Genomic DNA, 23,041 nt, shown 5'->3' on the forward strand with positions numbered 1-23,041 from the left:
TTCTCCTCTTAGAAGGATTATAGATGTTTGTAAAACCTAGCTATAGTTGGTCCAGTGAATGTTTAGTTGTGGTTGTATGTTCAAATCCAGAACAAATTAGATTTTAAGTGATCTCTGAAACCATTCACATAACAAACATTTTTTTTTTAACTATCATTTATTGCTATTGAGTTCCTTTTGTTTGTGGAGAACACGTACTAAATGCTTGGACAATCTAAAGATAAGATCTTGACTCAGCTATAACAACTTTCACATAGTGCCTTGCAAAGTAAACAACCTATGAACGCCCTCTTAGTTCTCTGAGCAAGCCAGTGAGACTAGGCAATTACTTCTATTCTCAATTAACAGATAAGTGAAAATATAGTCCCCAAAGGAATCAAATGACTTACTCTAAACTGTACCGCTTGTACAGAGGCAGACCTGGGAATAGAAATCAGGCCTTCTGACTCCTATTTTGTTTTGTTTTTCTCTAGCTTGTTACTGGCCTGTGCATTTCAAAAGTAAAATCTGTATCTCCTTGACTACCAGACTGCCTTATTTTGAATCCTGCCTCTGCCCGTAATAGATGTGGTCTAGTTACTTAACCTTTTAGTGCTTCAGTTGTCCCATATGTAAAATTCCCATACAATAGAACCCATTTTCTAGGATTATGCAGGATTAACTGGATTAATATAAATAAAGTATCTAAGCATTATATGAGAATTATCTGTTACTGTATTTCTATAAGGATTGATTTTTTTATTGCTTATAAATTAGCTAAGATGACAGTACTTTCTACTTAGTAAATGAATATTTTTGAAAGTCAATCTATATACTATGTTTGATGTTATTGACCAAATATGAAAAGGTGTATATAGTAACCTTATAACTTTTATGTTAAACATTTCCATTTTGCCTTGGTTAGCAAATTTGATAGGCAGTTATAAAAACTTTTATTTGCCCTCATAGCACATGCCCTTTTTTCCTTTTCATAGCCCTCATTCTCTCTTTCAGTTTTTCCCCCCAGCTTTATTGAGATATAATTGACATAAAACATTCTGTAAATTTAAGGTGTGCAATGCATTGATTTAACACAGTCATATATTGCAAAACAGTTATCATCATAGCATTAGCTAACACACTGCATCATCCTATATAATAAAAGCCTAGTATGCTAAGTATCCGACCATTCATTCGTTCAACCATTCCACCAGTTGCTCTGACGCTCACTGACCACCAGGGAGCAGATGCTCCAACCAGTAGGTTAGCTTGCTGCTGAGGTCCGGCCGATGGGGACTGGGCGAGATGGGCCAGACATGCCCTGGAGCCCTCCCCTGGTCCCTTCACGGCCCTGATTGTGCACCGGTGGGGGCCTGCACCCTCTCGCAATCCAGGACCCCTCAGGGGATGTCGGAGAGCCGGTTTTGGCCCGATTTCTGCAGGCCAGGCCAAGAGACCCCACTGGTGCCAATATCTTTGCACTGGGCCTCTAGTATTACATAATTACTGTATATTTTGTGTGTGGTAAGAACATTTAAGGTCTATTCTCTTAGCAGATTTCAGGTATATAATACAGTGTTACTAACTTTAACCACTCTGCTGTACAATTAGATCCCTAGAACTTAATCATCTTATAACTGGAAGTTGTACCCTCTGACCAACATCTCTTCTACTCCCCACCCCCTTGGCCCTGGTAAATACCGTTCTAGTCTCTATTTCTCTGTGTTTTTTGCCTCCACATTTAAGCGATATCCTGCAGTATTTATCTTTCTCGGTCTGACTTACTGCACTTAGTGTAATGCCCTCAAGGTTTGTGTTTATGAAAATTTCCCACATACCTCGACATAAACTGTGTTACATCATCTTTGGACAGAAGTGAGTGTTATAAAAGAGTATGATGACTTTATATATTACATTTTTAAGGAATAAATGCAGAGAGATATCTTTGGGTAATAATTTTGTTGACTCTTTTTGAGCCTTTTAAGTATTCTAAATTTCAGCTTTATAGAATAGAATATTGAACCCAAACTACATTTTTGATCAGTTGTGTCTCTCTTAGTGTTGAAGAAAGTGTTGGACGAAGATTCAAAATAGAAAAACTAATTTTGATAACTTTTGTTATCTTGTGTGCAAAGATTGGATCACAGGATCATGCAAGAACATGAGCACATCCGCCAGTGCTTGGTGTTCGGAGAGAAAACCCCTGGGTCTTTGTTTCATTCCCACAGTAACTATAACTGGTTTCTTTTTTGTTTTGTTTTGTAATTTCTCCCCTGCAAGGCGTGCAATGGAATTGAGTTTTGCCCTGGTAAATGGGAATAATATCCGAGGCATGATGAAGGAGTTACTTTATTTTCTGGATTCCTGTGAGCCAGAATTTAAAGCAGACTGTGCATCTGGAATCTTTCTTGCTGCAGAAAAGTAAGATTTGATTTTTACCTTCATTAATAAAAGATGCTTGGAATTTTAAAAAGCATTTTTAAAAGATGAGAAGAATGTTGTAAACATGTTTAAAACATGTAACATTTATTTCAAGCTCTCCCAATTAGAAATTAGCTTTGAGGAGGCCATGATAGCCAGCATTTAAGTATACTAAGACCCCTCCCCCCTCCAAAAATCCCTCTTATATAAAACCTGGGATTTATAATCCTCCTATAATCTGTTCTTTAACCTCTCATCCATGATGCCCTCTTTATGAGGATATAGATGTTTCAGCATCTGAATTGTGGTTGAGTGTAAAACTTTTAGGAAGAAGTACCTAAAGATTTTGGTTGTACGATTATTTCTATACTTTCCACTGTGAATTTAAGGGACCAAGTTCCTAGTCCTGGTATTGTCTGGGTCTGGGAACAGTCGCTTTTCTTCTTTCTATCCTCTCTTGATCTGACTTTGTTTTTCTCAGACGAGTCTCTTTTCTTAGCTCAGCAACTCCTATTGCAATACTATGTAGACCATCTGAGTTTGACAGTGTGCCATTTCATCACCCTGGGAAATGGGTATTGCTGCTAGATTTGAAGGTGAAATGTCCCCAAATATAATCACTTATGATAATAGGCAGGATTTTTGAAAGTCACTGAGCACAGTATAATTTACAGGTTCCAATTTCTTCACCTGGTGCCATTATTTTTTTAGGTATGCACCTTCCAAACGGTGGCATATAGACACAATTATGCGTGTTCTGACAACGGTAAGTAGCTTTTTTAAGTCAACATATACTAACTGCTGAATGTGCTGATTAAGGCAGAGAAAGCCCTTATTCTCATGAAGCTTACGTTCTAGTGGGGGAGATAGGAAATTCATGGGGAAATATGTACTATACTGTCAGGCAAGGGAAAATGCTACAAGAAACACTAAAACAGCATGAGGGACTACGATGATGGCCGAGGAGGATGGAATATGGGGCAATGGGCCAAGTATTTTAGGTGGAGTATTCAGGGCAGGTCACTCAGAGGAGCTAATGTTTGAGTAGAGAACTTAATGAAATTAGCCATGCAAAGATTTGGGAAAGGAGTATACTAATCTGAGAGAACAGCAGGGGTTGCAAAGACATTAGGTAGCAATAAGCTTGGCCTGCTTGGAGAGCAAGAAGGTAAGTGAAGGCAGAGATTGGTGACATTAACACAGGGCGAGGTTATTTGGGGCCTCACAGGAGTTTGGGTTTTATTGTGAATGTGTTAGGAAGCCATAGGAAGGTTTTGAATGACTACATTTGTTCTGGATTTAAGATTACAGTTTTATGAGGTATTTTTTCTTTGTTGTCCAGAATTTTGGAGATTTTCTATTGTTTGATTAATAGGGATTAGAGATGTCAGAGTAAAAATGAAAGTGTAGTGGCATATAAAGGAAATATAACTATCTGTGTGTAATTATGTTACCAGAGGTAGATACCATGAAGGTAAACATTTACAAATTTGATTAGTTTAAGAAAAATGTTTATCAGAACTCAAAACCATTTTAAAAAATGCTCCTATTTTTCATTTTTCCTATTGACCTATATTCTCTTACTATGATCATATGATTTTTCTTTAGCTTGTTGATGTGTGGGATTATTATAATCAGTTTATGGTTGTTGAACCATAAATCCCACTGATTATGGTATATAATTCTTTCTATACATTATTGTATTTGATTTGCTAATATCTTTAAAGGATATTTTCATCTATGTTCATGCGAGATAACTGGTGTTTTTAATAATTTTTCCGATGTTTTCTCTGACCCATGTGTTATTTAGTACCATGTTGTTTAATCTCAAACTATTTGGAAATTTCTCAGCTATCTTTGTGTTACTGCTTTCTAGTGTAATTTTATATGATTTCTATCCTTTTAAATTTAAGGTATTTTTTATGGCTCACAATGTGGTCTGTCTTGGTGAAGGTTGCATGTGAACTTGAGAAATTGTATTCTGCTGTTGTTGGATGAATTAGTCTATAAGTGTCAATTATATCCTGTTGATGCATCCTTTTATTTCAAACACTCTGTTTTCTCCCATAAGAATGCAAATATTTAAGTTATACCACAAATTTTCTGCTTTTTAGCTTCTCACCTTTTCTTTTTCACCATTTTCCCAAACTTCTCCTTCTGTTTTTGTATTTCTTTTTAAAAAAAATATATTTTATTGATTTTTTACAGAGAGGAAGGGAGAGGGATAGAGAGTTAGAAACATCGATGAGAGAGAAACATCGATCAGCTGCTTCCTGCACACCACCTACTGGGATGTGCCCACAACCAAGGTACATGCCCTTGATCAGAATCGAACCTGGGACCCTTCAGTCTGCAGGCCGATGCTCTATCCACTGAGCCAAACCGGTTAGGGCTGTTTTTGTATTTCTTAAATACAAGTGGGGTATCTCAATCACCTGAGAATTTTTTTCCCCTTTTCTTTTGTGCTTTCCAACAACATATGGTTTGGCTTGGCTCAGTGTTGTAAATCATATCCGCTCTTCTGTCCAGTAATTGGAGATTGATGAAGATCGCTTGATATTAGGCACAGTTTTATGTCTTGTGAGCCTGGCTGTCATAATGCCTGGACAAGGCCAAGATTTAGTTCCTCATAGGTTAAATAGCTTTACTTTGTTCCATAGATTCAAACAGTATCTCAGACTTCCAGAGATACTATTAAAAACTCCAGAGGACATTAAAAACTCCAAGTAATAAAAAAGGGTGGATAATAAAATACAGAATAATTCCTACTCCTGGGACTAATGGTTAGTTCTGTAATATTTATAAATTCTAGTCTTTAAAGAACAGTGCAAGGCTTTAAATAAACTCAAGTTTTATAAAAGTTACTCTTAATATGCCCCATTTGAGCTATTCATGTACACTTCTCTTGCCATCCTCCAATATAACATGACTACTTTAGCTAGTCCATATAATTTTAACATTTTTTGGGGAGTTGTGGGATGGGAGAGTTTGTTGTAACTCAGTTCCCAGTGAATGTACTTCTTAAATTTTGAAATACCAAATGGGGTGGGCAAATGTAGGTTTACAGTTCTGAGCACACAAAACAGAGTTTATTCTTATATTATTTATTAATTATTGTATTTATTTTTATTATTTGTCTTATTGTTATTATTTTGTATCCTTGCTTATGATTTATCTTTTAGGTAATTATGGCTGATAAATTACCTACTTTTGTCCACCCCTGTACCTTATCTGCTTTGTGTAGAAAAGGTCTTCTTGAAATTTTTAAAAAAACTCTTCATGGATTTATTTTTTACTATATTTGATATAGGCTCAGAGGCTAAAGTACCAATATCAAAAAGGAACTGAATTATAACAATGAAGGCTACTATGTAAAATTTACCTATTCTTTATGTAGCTAGTAACTTCTTGAAATTTTTAAGTCTTTATATTTTTCTTTTACTTTGGACAAAGAGGAGATTTTATTTTTTTATAAAATTAAAAAAATTGGAATATTCATTTAAATAAGTAAGACTTTGAAGTTTGAGCTGCTTATGAACCCGAGAATTGGAATCAACTTTATCTTTGAAGGGTTTGTTTTTTTTGTAGTCTCCTTTTAACAGCGATAATAATAGCTGACGTTTATCATCATTGTGTGTTTCTAGGGGTAACTGTCTGCATTTCCTTTTAGGCAGGAAGTTATGTTCGTGATGATGCAGTTCCCAACTTGATCCAGTTAATAACCAATAGTGTAGAGATGCATGCCTATACTGTCCAGCGCTTATACAAAGCAATTCTTGGTGATTATTCTCAAGTAAGTACTTCATTTGCCTTTTTTTTCCTGCTTTGGGAGGAAATTACACTTTATTTTTCTTGTATGTTCTTATTACTAACACTTAGATGTATCTCAGTTTTGACGTTTATGATGAGATGACCTATGATTTGCATTACTCTTTGTCAGGATTAAAATCTTTGACAAACAGTGACTTTGTTTTGACAGCAACCTTTGGTACAAGTAGCTGCATGGTGTATAGGTGAATATGGAGATCTTCTCATATCTGGCCAATGTGAAGAGGAAGAGCCTATTCAGGTAACCCTTATTCCTCTTGGTCAAAGATGGGGAAAAGAGTGATTTCGGTCATAAGCGGGCTGTGTTTAGTGAGGAGTTGTGGTTGATTTCTTAAAAACTTTTAAAAGAAATAATACCGGAGTTATATTGGGAAACCTGTCAGTTTTTGAAGTGGAACTTATTGAGCCATTTTGAGACTTTAAAAACCACCTTGGGATCCACTCCCCACTTTGTCAGAGGGAATTATATTGTTTCCCTTACTCTCTGGTTGATTTAAACAAGAAGAAATGAGACCTATAGCCATATTTCCATTTGCTCATTAAAGGACTGGCTTTTAGGAGTAGTTGTGGCAACAGTACTTGAACTCTATGTAACTTTTTTCCCTTCCTCTACTTCTGCCTCTTGCAGCTAAATATGCCTCTCAGCCCCCAATGGGTATTTTCCACTTTTTTTTTTTAAACATACCTTCCACCTGCTTCTGGTTGATGGATCAGTTTGGACAGTTATCCTGGCAAAGAACAGATTGTGTTAGAAGCTTTGGTAGTGATGGTAGGATTGTCTTTCTGGTGGCATCCTGTGACTTGATATCAAATTTAGATACTTACTTTTACATTTCATTGTACATTGTTTTTTTTTTTCTTTTCAGGTAACAGAAGATGAAGTGTTGGATATTTTAGAAAGTGTCTTAATCTCTAATATGTCCGTCTCTGTGACACGAGGTTATGCCCTCACTGCCATTATGAAGCTTTCTACTCGATTCACCTGTACTGTAAAGTGAGTATGGAGAAAAAGTAGGATGAACAGATTGTTTTGTAATCTTGAAAAACATTTTATTATGGAAAATTTCAACCAAAGGCAAAAGTAGAGAGAATAATAAAATGAATTGCATATACCTATTACACCACAATAACAATCATCATTTTGTGGTTAATCCTTATTTCATCTATACTTTGCACACCCCATCGTAGATTATTTTGAGCTTGTGATTTTTAAAAAAATCAGATTTCTAATGTCCATTTTCATTTTTAACTGTGACTTTATATCATATTGAGAAGTTATTTCCCCATATAAAGGTTCTGTTTTATAATATTTTGAGATGTCTGGATAGTAAGAAAATCATGAGGGTTGTGGTGTTTAAGTCTTTAAATTCTGCTGTTTACTATTTTGTTTTGTTTTTTAGTTTTTAAAAAAATATTTTTATTGATTTCAGAGAGGAAGGGAGAGGGAGAGAGATGATGGTGGTGTTGAGGTATATATGTATATGTTTTTTGTTTTTTAAGAGTAGCACTGTTTTTAATGAGTTTTAGCCCAGAATACAAAACAAGGTGCTAGCTGTGGCCTCAGTGTTAGTACAGCTGTAAACAAAGGCTTTCCTTCCCCCTAAAAGGCAAGTTACAAAAGGGTATCAGACAGATGGGATGAGACATTCTAGGCTATTTCTGAAAAACTATAACCTCTTCACCCCATCCCCACCCAAAAGGAATTCAAATTCTGGGCCTTTGTTGATCCAAGAGATTGTGTGAGAGACTTTCTCTTTTGAGACTTTTTGGGTGTAGGGGTCACTTTTCTTGCTTTTGTTGTTGATTCTGTGGAACGCCCGGTCACTGGATAAGTAAGGAAGCCAGTGTGGTTCTTTATGAGTTCTTCTGAGGAACTTGGATTGTGACGGTTTTCACTTCAGTATATGTTGTGTATATGTTGGATGAATGAAGATGAAGGAAAGATGTTTTGTTTTTGAAAGATTATGTAAATTAAGAAAAGGTATTTCAAAATTTTAACCAGAAAACTCGGGTTTAAACATTATTCTTTCTGTTTGTCTATGAACTTTCTTTTGGGTATTTGAATTCATTTGTCATTTTATCCCAAAGCCGAATAAAGAAAGTGGTTTCCATCTATGGAAGCAGCATTGATGTGGAACTCCAGCAGAGGGCAGTAGAATATAATGCACTTTTTAAGAAATATGACCATATGAGGTAAGTAAAAGAAACTAAGCAATGCAGTGCCTCTTAGCATCCCAAACTATTTGTCATAATCCTTAAAGGAGACTCATCCCTCATGTCTTATTAACTGGACTTCACTACCCTGTTCAGTTCTAATTGCTTGACTGCTTCTGTTCTGTTCATTTCCTATTCTGCCTAATCTCTAAAGAAAGAAGTTAACTGGTCTTTCATTCCTTGTCTCCCCTTTCTTTTGATACAGAAATTTAGCTTCATTTTCCATTTTATTTGGTTTAAGAAGTGAGAGCTGTATTTTTCTCTAGAGAATCTCATCTGATATTACTATGAACATTTTGGTGTCACCGCCCCCTTCTGTTATACAGTATCTTAATTGGAACCTGTTAATATCTACTGATTTACCTTGATTTCATTCCAACTTCTCTACCACTGTGAAATCTCAACTTCTTGGGATTTAGGTGGATAGTTTGTCCATTCAAGGTTTCTTGCCTGCCCTCAATCCAGTCAGGAATTTAGGTCATGTATTGTTATAATCCACCTTCTATTTTAATGTATGTGTTGCGTGGGGAGGGGTGATGGCTTTTCATGTTTGGCCCCAATGTAGTTACAGTGATTGTTTTGGGTAGGGAATCTAGATTAACTGCCTGGAATTTAACCACTTCAGATATTTTTTTCAGGTCTGCCCTGCTTGAGAGAATGCCTGTCATGGAAAAAGTGACCACAAATGGTCCTACGGAGATTGTGCAGACAAATGGAGAGACAGAACCAGCTCCGCTAGAGACCAAACCACCACCCTCTGGGCCACAGCCTACCAGCCAGGTAGCTTTTTACCGGCTTATCTGGGGACACTGATGATCAATAGTTCCTTGTAATCTCTTAGCTGATTCCCTTCAGTATTCCTAGATTGACTGATGATTCTTTCATTTTTACATGTTGAAAGAGCTTTGCATTAGAAGTAGACTAGGCAAATGATTAATAAATTGAGATATTATTTTCTTGTTTAGGCCAATGATTTATTGGATTTGTTGGGAGGAAATGACATAACACCTGTTATTCCAACTGTACCTACAAGCAAACCAGCTTCTGCTGGTGGAGAGCTTCTTGATTTGCTGGGAGACATCAACCTTACAGGTGAGGCCTGAGTGGAATTATTTAATGCTGAGATAGGGATAAGGGTTTGGGGAAAAACTACGCTGAACATGGACTTTCTAGCACATCAATCAGTTGAAGATGGGCAAAGGTAAGTCAGAAGCAAGATTAGAATCTCCACAACATCTGGGATATAAGGTGCCATGCTAACACTCTAGAGACTAGGGATTCCTTAAAGTCCATTTTTTTAATTTGGGGAGAATTACTTGTATTTTAAAACTTTCAGGCTGGAAAAAAAAATCCCAAGTCACCTTTGCTTTTAATTAGTGTCCAAAGGCATCACTTTCTCTAGGTTTCTTTCTACTCATGGTTAGTTTTTAAGAGCTCCCTTCTTTCCTATTATGGAAAGAGGAAATCACTAATAATTATACTAATACTAGTATTATTCAAATATAACTTTCATTTGGGAATTTTTTTCTTATTTTTTAAAAGATATATATTTTATTGATTTTTTACAGACAAGAAGGGAGAGGGATAGAGAGTTAGAAACATCGATGAGAGAGAAACATCAATCAGCTGCCTCCTGCACACCCCCTACTGGGGATGTGCCCACAACCAAGGTACATGCCCTTGACCGGAATCGAACCTGGGACCCTTCAGTCCTCAGGCCGACGCTATCCACTGAGCCAAACCGGTTAGGGCTCTTATTTTTGTTTTAGTAGTAGACTTTTGTAGTTGATGTGTTCAGCAATGTTATGAATCCCTAAGTCTGAGAGGATCACTGTAGTATATAGTTTTTGGCTTACATAACTTCTTTAAAAGTATAATGGAGAGTTATACTTTAACCTCAAGTAGAAACTGGCCATAGAATAAGGATGATGAATGATCCTGTAGACTGCCTATTACAGGCTAAGTTATTTTTTTCTAATACAACAGCCTCCCGGAGCTTATATATGTGTCTTAAATTTTTTTATTTTTATTATTTTTTAAATGTTTTTATTGATTTTTTTAGAGAGAGAGGAAGGGACTGGGATAGAGAGCATGCCCCCTACAGGGACTGGAGCCTGAAACTTGGGCATGTGTCCTGACCAGGAATCGAATCCATTACCTTTACATTCATGGGTTGACATTCAACCACTGAGCCACACTGCCTGGGCTCTTAAACAAAATTTTAAACTGTTACTTCTTGTGTACTTTTGAGGTCCTCAAATGCCAAATCTATACTGGAATATGGAAAAGTAAAAACAATCTCATAGTTTAAACATAGTGTGTAGGCGGTATAGTTTATTTGTTAACATATTAGCATTTCCATAATAGTACGTAGTCTTTACAATTACACTTACAATTTTAAATGGTTGTCTAATATTTCATCAAGAACTTTGTACCATTATTTATTCAATTCCTTACTATTGTTTGTTTCCAGATTTTTCTTAAACTAATGCTTCAACAACATAGTTACAAAAATTTGTCCTTATTTTGGATTACTTTCTTTGACTAAGTTACTTAGTCTTTCTGAATCTGTTTAAAATAAAGATGACAAATACTTAACCTCAGTATTTATGAGGAATGGTGACTTAGTTAGTGCATGTATGACTCATGGTAGGTGCATGATAAATATTATTTACCTTAACCTCCATGTATATTGCCACCAGTTTCACTATAAAATCGTAAGTATTGTGTACTATCATTTTTTTACAAGCCCTAGCAGACTAAAGATTGGCCCTAATATTTTGTTAATTTCAAGTTTTTCATTCACAGGGCATGTTTCATATATATCAACATTTTTGCATTATACATGAATTTTATTTTTCCACATTCCTTTTGAGTCCTTAACTCATTTATCATGAAATCTTAATGTTTTGTTTTGTTTTTGTTCTTACTTTCTTGTTTTCCCAGTGTTACATGAAAAAGCAAAATGATAACGTGTCAAAAAGTCTAGAGTTTTAAACACATTTTCCCATTTTTGAGTTACAGATTCTTAAGCCATCATTAGTTGTATCCTAAAGCACAGTAATATAAATCAGTGGAAATCTGTAAATAAATTTAGTGTGTGCTCTTAGAGGAATCGGTACAGCAAGTTTCTGTGGTTTCCCTAATAGGTAGTACAAAAGGTACTACCTATTGTACCTTTGGAGGAGAAAAAAGCCAAAATCTAAGGGACCTAGGGACCCATATGTTATCTATATATTTTGGTAGCCTCTGATTTTCCATGGGAACACGTTTCTGAAATTGAAAATGGTAATTGTGGGAAAATTAGTAGTTTAGATTTATATAAACTCTTAGAACTATATGAATATTTCTTTGTATACTTCATAGGCAATCTGCTTGACTGCATGTTCTGCAGTGTCATATTTGTTTTTAACTTCTTGTGCTTTGCTTAGTCATCTGTTTTTCTACCTTCCTTGCTAATTTTTAGCATGCTTGTTGTTTTTTCCCTTAGTGTAGTTGGGTATTTTTTAAAAGGATATTTCACCCTTCCTTTATTTTTTAGTTTTTTTATTGGTATATTTTCAGTTAATTTTATAAGTAATTTGAAATCTGTTTAAATATAAAATGCATTCTCTTTATTTTGCAGAATTTTCTTATACCTCTTCTTAGAATTCTGATTTCTCTCAGTTCATGGCCATTATTCTATCATTTACCCTCAGTTGTATGATCCTTCTTGTTCTTATTGGGAAATATCAAATAAAAATGGTAATCTGGTAATCCCCTCCCACCCCCCCTCCTTCATACTACCCTTCCCAGGGTGTGTGTATGTTAAATTTTTATTATGCATTATTTAACATCTATAAAATTCAGTAAATGCCTTGATCTACTTAGCTTGTAAAATAAAATATTATTATGGAAGTTGACATTCCCTTTGTACCTCCACCTCAATTCCTTCCCTCTTGGTCCCAGAGGTAACTGTTGTCTATCCTGAAGCAGTGTTTAGCTTTGGTGTTTACCATTTCTGTATATTTCTTTATAATAGTGTGTAATATTGTTTTGCCAATTTTTACCTTTATAGAAATGATATCCAACTGAGTGTTCTTTTGCACCTTGCTTTTTTGCTGAACATTGTATTTGTGAGAATAATCTATGAATAATTCATGTTAAATGTACAATTAACCCTTGAACAACGTGGGTTTGAACTGCATTGGCCCACTTATAAGTGGATTCTTTTCAATTGACCCGTGCAGTTGATCCTCACAGTTCAAACTCGAGTTGTCCAAAGGTCAACTCCTTTGTTGGGAATCCTCACATGGAGATCTGACTGTAGTTATACATAGATTTTCGACTGCGCGGAATGGCAGTGTTCCTAACTTCCACATTATTCAAGGGTCAACTGTACTTCTAGTGCATTAACAGTATTACTGTTGTGTATGTGTAGTGTTTACTTTGATCAATGTACCACCATTTACTTGCCCATTATCTTGATGATGGACATTTGGTTGTATCCAGCATTTCCCTGTTAGAAACTATCTTGCTATGCACACTTTTATACAAGTTTTCCTGTGTACATATGTAAGAATTTGTGGAAAAGGCCCTGGTTCTCAACGGGGAGATTTTGCCCACCAGGGCTTAGCAGATATTTTCAGTTGTCACAACTGGAGAATGTTACTGTCATTTAATGAGTAGAAGCCCGGGGTGCTGATAAACATGCTGCAGTGCACAAGGCAGCCTCCCACAGCAAAGAATCATCTAGCTTCAAATGTTACGAGTTTTGAGGTTGAGGAACTTTAGGTATATGCTCATGTTCAGCTATATTGTTGCTAAATTGTCTCTAGTTTGGTTATGCCAGTGTATATCCCTATGACAGGTTAGAAGTCCCCCTTGCTACACGTTCTTGCTGGTATCTGGTATTATCACATTGAAATTTTCACCACTGAACTGGGTGTGAAGTAGTATCTCAATGTGGCTTTAAATTCCATTTCCCTAATTACTAAGCATCTTTTTTCATAAGATGTCCTTTTCATTCAGATTCCTTCTGGGAATAGCTAGTTCCTATCTCTTATCACTTTTAAATTGGGTTATTTTTTCTTACTGACTTGTAGGAAGATATTTATAGTTCTGGATACTCATCCATTTGTTGTCTTGTAGCAGCATTTTCTCCTGCATGTGGTCTATTTTTTTAATAGTATTTTCTAATGAACAGACATTGCTCATTTTAAAGTGTTTGAATTTTAAGTTCTTTCCACTTATGGTTTATGCATTATTCATCTTATTTAAGGAATCTTTCTCTTAACCTGAGGTCAAAATATTTTTCTCCTATATTTTCTTGGTGAGTTTTGTCATGCTGGGTAATATTGACTTAACGTTGGACTGTTTCCTGTAGGTGCTCCAACTGCTGCTCCTGCCCCTGCCTCAGCCCCTCAGATATCCCAGCCCCCCTTCTTGTTGGATGGGCTTTCATCACAGCCTCTCTTCAATGACATCACTACAGGTACAATTACTGATGTTATTAAAGTTATTGAAGAAAGCAAAATAATAATAATTTTATAAGTATTAGGCTGACTACAATTAGGCTAAGCTTCCTGTACTTTCCCAGGCATCCCCTCCATCACAGCATACAGTAAGAATGGCTTGAAGATAGAATTCACCTTTGAACGGTCAAACACCAACCCCAGTGTCACGGTGATAACGATACAGGCCTCTAACAGCACAGAGCTGGACATGACGGACTTTGTTTTCCAGGCTGCGGTACCAAAGGTACTACAATGTCTTCTTTGCCTTTTTCTTTTGAATAAAGATTGACTGGCTTATTTTTTAAAAACTCACTTGGGCCCTAACCTGTTTGGCCCAGTAGATAGAGTGTTGGTCTGGGGACTGAAGGGTCCTAGGTTCGATTCTGGTCAAGGGCATGTACCTTGGTTGCGGGCTCGATCCCCAGTAGGGGGCGTGCAGGAGAGAAAGCAAAAGTTCAAGTCTCCGCATCCCCGCCTGTAGTTAGTGACTGGTATGCTGGTTTGTTATTTTTAGAAAGCTTTTCTTTTCATTTCTTTTTAGTTTCTTTTTTAGTCACAGACATCTGTTTTTAACCTGAATAGTTGATCAGTTACTGTTAAGTGAGGTTACCAGGACAAGAATTGGTCACCTTTTGAAAACTAGTAGGATAAGGTTCTTTCTACCAGAAAGGGAAGGAAGAGAATGGCTCATTGCTGATTGATGTTTCTCATCGATGTTTCTAACTCTCTATCCCTCTCCCTTCCTCTCTGTAAAAATCAATAAAATATATTTTAAATGAATAAATAAACTATGCCTGTTTGCATAACAGTGATATATCTTGAATTTCAAAATGTCATACATAGTACATAGATTCTATGACTAATTTTTACTTTTTATTATCTCTGAAATTGAGGTACATTTTAAAATTGATACCTTGGCATAGTTTAATTGGCAGCATGTTTTTTCCCCCTCAGTGGTATATAAAATAATGGTGTGAATTATAATTGATGACATCTTATATTAAATAAATATAAATAAGTGAATAATATTTTAGCTTACATAATTTATCTTGACAATAGAATTATGAATATGACACGAAATAATAAACCTGTGTATTGAGATTAAATCTCTACTCTTAAAATTTTTGGCTTCAGAGAAGACTGAATAGACTTCCTTCTCTCCTTCCTCCCCTTTTTCTCTTTCCTCATCCCTTCTCTCTCTCACTTCTCTCTTTTTCTCTCCTTCTCTTTCCCTCTCTCTACTCCCTCCTTAATATTTTAGAAGACTGAACTTTCAGGAAAGATATTTTTAAATTCTATGGTTTACTTGTATTGCTCATAGCACTTCCACCTTTGTTACCTGTAAACAAACAAAACCCATCAGCATGCAACAGATGATGGCTTTGGTTTTCCAGGTCTTTTCTTCTATGGACTAGTTCTGCATGTGATTTTTCTGTTAGGACCTTGTGTGCCCAATGGAGCGATCCATTAACAAACTGGCTCTGCCAGCCTTTCCTTCACCTCTGTCACACAGGAGTAGGCCTTGACACAGTCCAATTTTGCTTTAGAAAGCAAAAGTTCAAGTCTCCGCATCCCTGCCTGTAGTTAGTGACTGGTATGCTGGTTTGTTATTTTTAGAAAGCTTTTCTTTTCATTTCTTTTTAGTTTCTTTTTTAGTCACAGACACCTGTTTTTAACCTGAATAGTTGATCAGTTACTGTTAAGTGAGGTTGCCAGAACAAGAATTGGTCACCTTTTGAAAACTAGTAGGATAAGGTTCTTTCTACCAGAAAGGGAAGGAAGAATGGCTCATTGCTAGTTTTCATGATCAAAGACTTTCTGGAATTTTATAAATACCAGGAAGTGATAGTCTACCCACATACTCTGAATTATGGATTTCTGGAAAACAAGTAGAAAGTAGTAATAAGTAAATCTGTTACTTGAACCATCATCTGGGTGTCTGACTTTTTAAAAAAATACATTTTTATTGGTTTCACAGAGGAAGGGAGAGGGAGAGAAAGATAGAAACGTTAGTGATGAGAGAGAATCATTGATCGGCTGCCTCCTGCACATCCCCTGTGGCAGCGGTTCTCAACCTGTGGGTCGCGACCCCTTTGGCGGTCGAACGACCCTTTCACAGGGGTTGCCTAAGACCATCCTGCATATCAGATATTTACATTACAATTCATAACAGTAGCAACATTACAGTTATGAAGTAGCAATGAAAATGATTTTATGGTTGGGTCACAACATGAGGAACTGTATTTAAAGGGCCAGAAGGTTGAGAACCAATGCCCTATGGGGATCAAGCCCAAAACCTGGGTAAGTGCCCTTGACCGGAATTGGACCCAGGACCCTTCAGTCCAAAGGCCATTTCTCTATCCACTAAGGCAAACCAGCTAGCACTGACTTTTTTATTTGTTGCCTTCTCTGACATCATATTAAGTGTATTATTCTTTCTGAAGATGCCCTTTGTTCTCCCCAGACATTCCAGCTGCAGCTTCTGTCTCCTAGCAGCAGCGTTGTCCCAGCATTTAATACGGGGACCATCACACAAGTCATTAAAGTTCTGAACCCACAGAAGGTGAGTAGCACATTTGAAGACAATATCTGAGAAAGGTGTAAGCATATTTCTTGAAATAAAATTCTGCTTTGTTTCTCTGGAGTTTTTTGACTCACAGTCATAAGAAATCTGTGAAAATGTCTGGTCTAACCTTGTTCTTTCGAAGATAATAAACAGAGCCCAGACACATTAGATGATTTAGTGGCATCTTATAAAATGCAGCTTTAAAAAAATTCTCTATTTAGAGGTTTAAAGGTCTAGTTTTTGCAGGAGTGGGGAAGCTTAGATATTCTAACCTTTACACAAGTTGCAGTCGGGGGTAAGAGCATTTGTTGAACCAAAAATCCATATTTCATGTAATTGTTAAGGATGCATAGCAAAAGTGGAGACATTTTAATTAAGCAGCCAAATGGAAAAATAGCTTCTGAAACTAAAATTAAGCAATACTTTTATTATATCTTTTCAAAGAAGTAGATTGCCTCCACTTAATACTAATCAATTGACTAGTTTTCAGTTTTTAGAAATGATTCAGGGAATTCCTTCCTTTGAAAGATTTCTGGTAGTGCCTCATAAATACCAGTATGATTTCATCCTCTTGTAACACTTGTCTTTTCTCTGCTAGTCACTGTATTTTAAGTATCTACCTGTAGCACAATTAGAAATTCCTTTGACAATCTGATACATAGAATAAAAATTTTCTTAATGCACTAATATTTGAAATCTGCCACATAAAGTGAAAAGCACTTATAATAGAGTTCTCGTAAAACTACTGCTGTTACCTATAAGTTAACTCTTTCTGTTTTTTCCCCCTTCTTTATGCCTTGGGAATGAAACAAGTTTATGTTCACATTTACTATAGGTTTTATAGTATGTCTGAATGTAGAGCATAAAATGAGTATATGCTTGCATCGTTTTTCTAGAAACTTACATATAAGAGTTGAATCTTTTTGAAAAGCACTCAGCAAATGTTACCGTGAAAATGCTCTTGGCGTGGTTCTGTCCTGTTACTGCAGTTCTAGGATCAGAGCCAGTGATGTGTTCTGGAGACGCCTGACTGCATGAGGTTGCTTCTGTGGCTGATAGCTAGAGTACTAGGTGGTTTTTGCTGCTGCTGTTTGCCTATAGTATGTAATTTTTAATTTTTAAAAAATATATTTTTATTGATTTTGGAAAGAGAAGAAGGGGGAGAGGGAGAGAGAGAGAAGCAGACAGACAGACATCAGTGATGAGAAATATCCATTGGCTGCCTCCTGCACACCCCTTTCTGGGGATCGAGCCTGCAATCCCTGACTGGGAATTGAATCTGTGACCCTCCTGGTGCATGAGATGATGTTCAACCAACTGAACCACACCAGCTGGGTGCCTGTGTGTCATTTTTAAGAGACAACTTTGCTTTAAAATACTTTTGTTTTCTCTAAGATTAAAAGTGTATTTGTGGCCCTAACCGGTTTGGCTCAGTGGATAGAGCGTCAGCCTACAGACTAAAGGGTCCCAGGTTTGATTCCGGTCAAGGGCATGTACCTTGGTTGCAGACACATCCCCAGTTGGGGGGGTGTGCAGGAAGCAGCTGATCGATGTTTCTCTCTCATCGATGTTTCTAACTATCTCTCTCCCTTCCTCTCTGTAAAACAATAAAATATATATTTTTTAAAAAAGTGTATTTGTGGACTGGAAAGATTCTAGAGATTTCATTTCATTGTATAATTTGTGATTCTCTTTTCTTCTCATAGCAACAGCTACGAATGCGGATCAAGCTCACATATAATCACAAGGGCTCAGCAATGCAAGATCTAGCAGAAGTGAATAACTTTCCCCCTCAGTCCTGGCAATGAGGGTCCGGCACCATTCTCATTCTTACCCCACTCAATCAAAGGAACTCTGGGAAGGAGGTTGTGATTGCTGGCAAGTCCCCCCCAACTGTACCATGGGCACGAGGAGCTGAAGAGAACTGTTGAGGAGGATTTTCCTAAAGTAATTGCTGACCTTGAAGCATTGTTAAAGACTAACCTCCTCTCCTCCACCGTTGAGGCCGGCTGCTTCTGGAGGCTAGTTTGCACTCTTCCTCCTCTTCCCTTTTTCTGCACTTCTCTACCCCTCCCACATTAACAGCCAGAATCAACATTCCCTGGGCCCCTGAGGAAAAAGCAGCTGGTCTGGAGGAGAGGACTGGAATCCATGGCAAGAAAACACTCACACGGTCTCTGCAGCAGAGTTGCCCCTTCTTTCTACTGTGTTTCTCTGTGGACTGGGCAAGGTGGGGATTTGTTCCTCACTAGCTGGGTCACCATCATCAGGCGCTTTTTACATCTGGCATTCAGAATGGAAATGTAACCATGGACATCAGGGAGACCTGCCTTTTCTACTGGTTCCCCCAATGTTTGAAAGGCAATAGGCTCCTGGTAGCCTTTTCTGTGCTTTGCTGTATTCACACAGACACACACATGTATGTATGCTTGTTACCAAGAACTGGTCAGACTTTGAAAGGTTATTTGTAAACACTGGACAGATGCAGTTAAAAAGAGCTTTTGTTGAGATTTGGCATGAAGGATATGGTGCTCTATTTGTAATAGAAATTCCAAGGCTCTTCCAGCTCCCCTTTCTTTCTCCCTTCTTGAGCTGTAGTGATGAATACTCTCCATGATTTTCAAAATTGATTCCCCTTAAAGTGCAAGGTGGACAACTTCTAAAAGATATTATATATAAGTAGTTATTAATGCCCCTATTCCCACCACAAATTTTTAAATTTCTCTTAAGCCTATAACTTGCCTGATGAACTATGGTAAATGGGTGGAAAGAGGTTTACCACTTTTAAAGATTAGATTCTCTACCAAAAGCACCTTTGCCCATAGGAAGAGTTGAGTATCAGACTCATCCTAGAGCATATTGGAGTCATCCTCCATTACTCCAAATGTCCCTTTTTATTTCCTGAGCCTGGCTTGGACCTTGGCATTCCGTTTGAATTCCTTCTTCTAACTGGAACATTTGTGTTGTATCTGTAACACTGGCACTGAAATAAAGACCACACGGTTAAAGAAATCTTTCCTATATTGTACTTTATGGTGTTGGAATGAAGCCTTGTAGCTTCCTTGTCCCCTATGTCAGAGGAATGGACACCATAGGGCAGGGATATCCTTTCCTGAGTCTGAGAAGTTGGTCTCTTGAGAGAGGCCAGTCTCATCAAAGACTTGAGATCTGGAGCTTTTTAAAAACTAGGAAGAGTGCCGAATGCTTTTTAGAAAGGACCCTTGCGATTTCAAACCTTAACACTCAGTTGCGGGAATAAGGTAGGGTGATTCTCCTGTGGCCCATGTTGAATGTACTGTGTACGTTCAGGTGCACAGGTGCCATGTCTGATATACTAAAGAAGAAAGGAAAAGTCAGGCCCACCTTGCTCTTAAAATGTTGGTAATCATTACTGTATTGAGTACAGTATAATGACTACCTTGGCATCGGTCTTAATCCTGGGTACAAATGTCCATTTCCCCTCCATTTCACCAAGCCTTTACTTCAGATCTTCAGTGTCTTGTCAAATCTAGCTCTGTATCAGGTGCTAGACTATATCTTACATTTGACAAACTGGAGTTGAAATAAAGGCTCCAAAGGGGAAACTTGCAGGTTTTACTAATATATAAGAGCAAGATTTGCTAAAATTTAACTCCCCTGGGTAAATGGTTGACTGAGTCAAGAACAGGATATTATCTTGTGCGTAGTTTTCAGTAAAGTAAGTGTGGACTAGTATGTATTTTAGACAACTGCTCTGCCTGTGCAATGAAAAATAGCCTTTAAAGGTTTCTTTGCAGACTGATTTCATTGGATGGATACTTAATGCTGTGAAACACGATAGGATTAACACAGAGTTGGTGGATTTCTTGACTAGAATTTGTCTAACATTCCTCTTTGTGGTAGAGGCTTTATTTTCTCTCTCATGTTTATAGTTAACCAGCTCAAGCTTCTTTAGTTGAATGGAGTTGAATTTCAGAACTCTGCTGAAGACCGTGTTCTAAGGCAGTGCTGGCTAAGGAGCTGGAAAGGGTCTGCTCTTGTAACAGCATCTCCTTGGGTGATCACAGTTTTAAGGTAGAGCGTTGTATGATCATCCATAGCTTTGTCTAGGAGGAATAAAAATCATGGCCTTAACACAAAGGGTGCTGTGTAGCATATGAAGTGATTTCAGAGAGTGAACCAAGCACCGGACTGAAGGACTAGAGGTCAGATTACTGCCTAGGATACTGATGGTTGTGAAGACTGTTTCAAATGATCGGATCTTTGAAAGCTTCAGCGTGCCTTAGTTTCTAGGATCGGAACTAGTTCTCCCTCACTTGGCCTTGCTGCTAAAAGGAGAAATCTCTTAATTGCTATGAATACTTAAACATTTCAGTAATTTCTTTCCCTAGTATAACCATTCAAGGGGGAGCAAATTTGGATAGATTTACAACTTTAGAGCCATTGTGAGGAAAGAGTGATTTCCGTGGCTGTTTTAATAACTTCAGGGTGATAGCAGTGAGCCTACACACACTTACTTGGACAATTTCACATGCACTTTTACCTCATTTTTTCCTCTTCTAGAGTAGTTTGTGTCCTAACCCCTCCCAACCCTCCCCCACCTCCCCAGTAATACTAAGGGAGAATTCATCTAAGTTATCTTAAAAAACAGTAGGGAGGGTGCTCTGCCCGAGAAACTTCTCCCATAATGCTCCGGTGCTGTTATCTTGAGGTGACTTGGACAGTCATGGAATGTTTTACGCTGTGTATGGTGACCATCTATTCATTTTAAGGTCTTTCTCATTTAAAGAAACATTCCTCAGTGTAACACTTGGGAGGGGATTCTTTCCTCTTGCTAGGTTAAAGATGTCCATACCTCTTGTTTGTCCCCTTCATATAAAAAAACAGACTTTGAAAACTGTCCAGCACTAACGGTTTGAGTATTTCTATCTATATAACATGCCTTCTATTTTTATGTTCTTCTAGAAGTTGGCAGTTAGGGGATACTGTTTTTGAGATTCAACATCATTATCTTCTGCATTGGAAAATTTCGGGGCCATGAGAACTAAAGGAAAGCGATTGAATGTGTATATATTTTTTTTCTAGTGAATGTATTTTATCCACATTGTCCTAAACTGAGAGCTGGAGAGTAAAAAGTGGATATTCAAAAACTGGTTGGTGGAGAGGTGGTACACGTTCTCATGCGCTGGGGAGTGGGAAGGATCACCGAAGGGAAGACTGCTCAGAATGTGTTGACGTTTAAAACACTCTGACCAGCTTTGGCTCAGGAGGGTGGGGCTGCTGGTAGAACTGGAAGCGAGTAACTTTTTCAAGCAATAGCAGTGAGTGGGTCCCACCTACGGGTTCTAGGACCGGGAACATTTAAACAGAAGAAGATGCTGAAGCAGCTTGTACAGTTGCTTCATGAACTTCCACGGGGCCGGTTCTGGCTTCGGGATGGAGCATTGGAGTTTATTTGTTTTTGTTTTTGGAACCTGCTGTTGCGCTTTGTGTGTTTTGTTTTTGTTTTCTATTTGGGGGCCTCATGGGAAAGAGCTTCTGAACTCTTTCCTCTGTGAACTCCCACTGTGTCCCTGTAAAGTCCCTTTTCTTTCAAAATATTGTAAGTTACATTTTCATTAAGCCCCATCACATCTTCTTTACTGTAAAAATATTAAAGGCTGTTTCCAAGTGGGACAGCTAATGAAGTTCTAATTATTGCAGACATATTTTTGAGATGTAAAAAAAAAATTTAAAATTAAATGATAAGCCTTAGAGGCGAGTGAGGAATAAAATGGATGTAAACATTTACATGGGATGCATTAGAATTCTGCTGTGTGTATTGTCTTTTGGTTGAAACAAATTATGAACAGTGACTAATAATAAAAAAGTCAATACTCAATGATTTAAAATTTGCTTTCTCGCTTCTTACAAGTAATTACAGAAGCCTTGGATGAATTCCTATTCCAGAACTTTGAGCTAAACTTGTTGACCTGTTGATGTTCCTTTTATACATAAATCTCACCAAGAGAGGAATTTGAACAATTAAAACAAAACAAAACATACTTCTAGTTGTAGACAGTGAAAAGTGTAATTGGAAATTTTAACTAGATGATTACGTCCATGCTTATCTTCTATACAAAGGAGAATTCTCACACACAGCAAAGAAATCATATTAAGGTGAAATATGTATGAGGGGTAGTCATAGGGCTTTGGTTACAATTTGTGAATTGTTCAAGTATACCTGTGACTGGGAAGAGGAAGGCTTAACTAGCCAAAATGAATTTTACTTCCTGATCTATTTTATACACACTCTTCCATAAAAGTGAGAGTGGTTGGATTCAAAGATTTAGCTTTTCTATTACTCAGATGATTCCTAACAGTCCCCTGATTGAGGAGAAAGATGTAGTCCTTGTCAATTATCTAGTTTATGCAGAAGTGCCCTTTGGCACTGTTTGATAAGGGACATTTCTATAATCTTTACTATGTGGCTTAACATCTTTGTTCCTAATACTAAATTTTGTTAACAACTTCATCCACATGTAATTAAATGAAAATATAACGCTACAATAGAAAAGTT

At 37.2% G+C, this 23,041-nt stretch overlaps 1 protein-coding gene across 7 annotated transcripts in view; it reads left to right on the forward strand.

The window, feature by feature from the left end:
* AP1G1 (adaptor related protein complex 1 gamma 1 subunit) overlaps positions 1-22,363 on the forward strand; it is a 78,168-nt gene extending 55,805 nt beyond the window's left edge. For all 7 annotated transcript variants that reach the window (XM_006091192.3, XM_006091191.3, XM_023756028.1 and 4 more), the window contains 12 exons: positions 2,260-2,400; positions 3,112-3,166; positions 6,071-6,193; positions 6,380-6,469; positions 7,095-7,222; positions 8,317-8,421; positions 9,081-9,222; positions 9,408-9,534; positions 13,808-13,915; positions 14,021-14,181; positions 16,402-16,500; positions 18,210-22,363. In XM_006091192.3, the coding sequence (XP_006091254.1) occupies positions 2,260-2,400; positions 3,112-3,166; positions 6,071-6,193; positions 6,380-6,469; positions 7,095-7,222; positions 8,317-8,421; positions 9,081-9,222; positions 9,408-9,534; positions 13,808-13,915; positions 14,021-14,181; positions 16,402-16,500; positions 18,210-18,311 (1,381 nt within the window). In that variant the 3' untranslated portion in view covers positions 18,312-22,363. The remainder of the gene's footprint in view (positions 1-2,259; positions 2,401-3,111; positions 3,167-6,070; positions 6,194-6,379; positions 6,470-7,094; positions 7,223-8,316; positions 8,422-9,080; positions 9,223-9,407; positions 9,535-13,807; positions 13,916-14,020; positions 14,182-16,401; positions 16,501-18,209) is intronic.
* The last annotated feature ends 678 nt before the right edge of the window (positions 22,364-23,041 follow it).

Source organism: Myotis lucifugus, unplaced genomic scaffold (genome assembly GCF_000147115.1).
Source record: "Myotis lucifugus unplaced genomic scaffold, Myoluc2.0 scaffold_88, whole genome shotgun sequence".
Classification (NCBI taxonomy): domain Eukaryota; kingdom Metazoa; phylum Chordata; class Mammalia; order Chiroptera; family Vespertilionidae; genus Myotis; species Myotis lucifugus.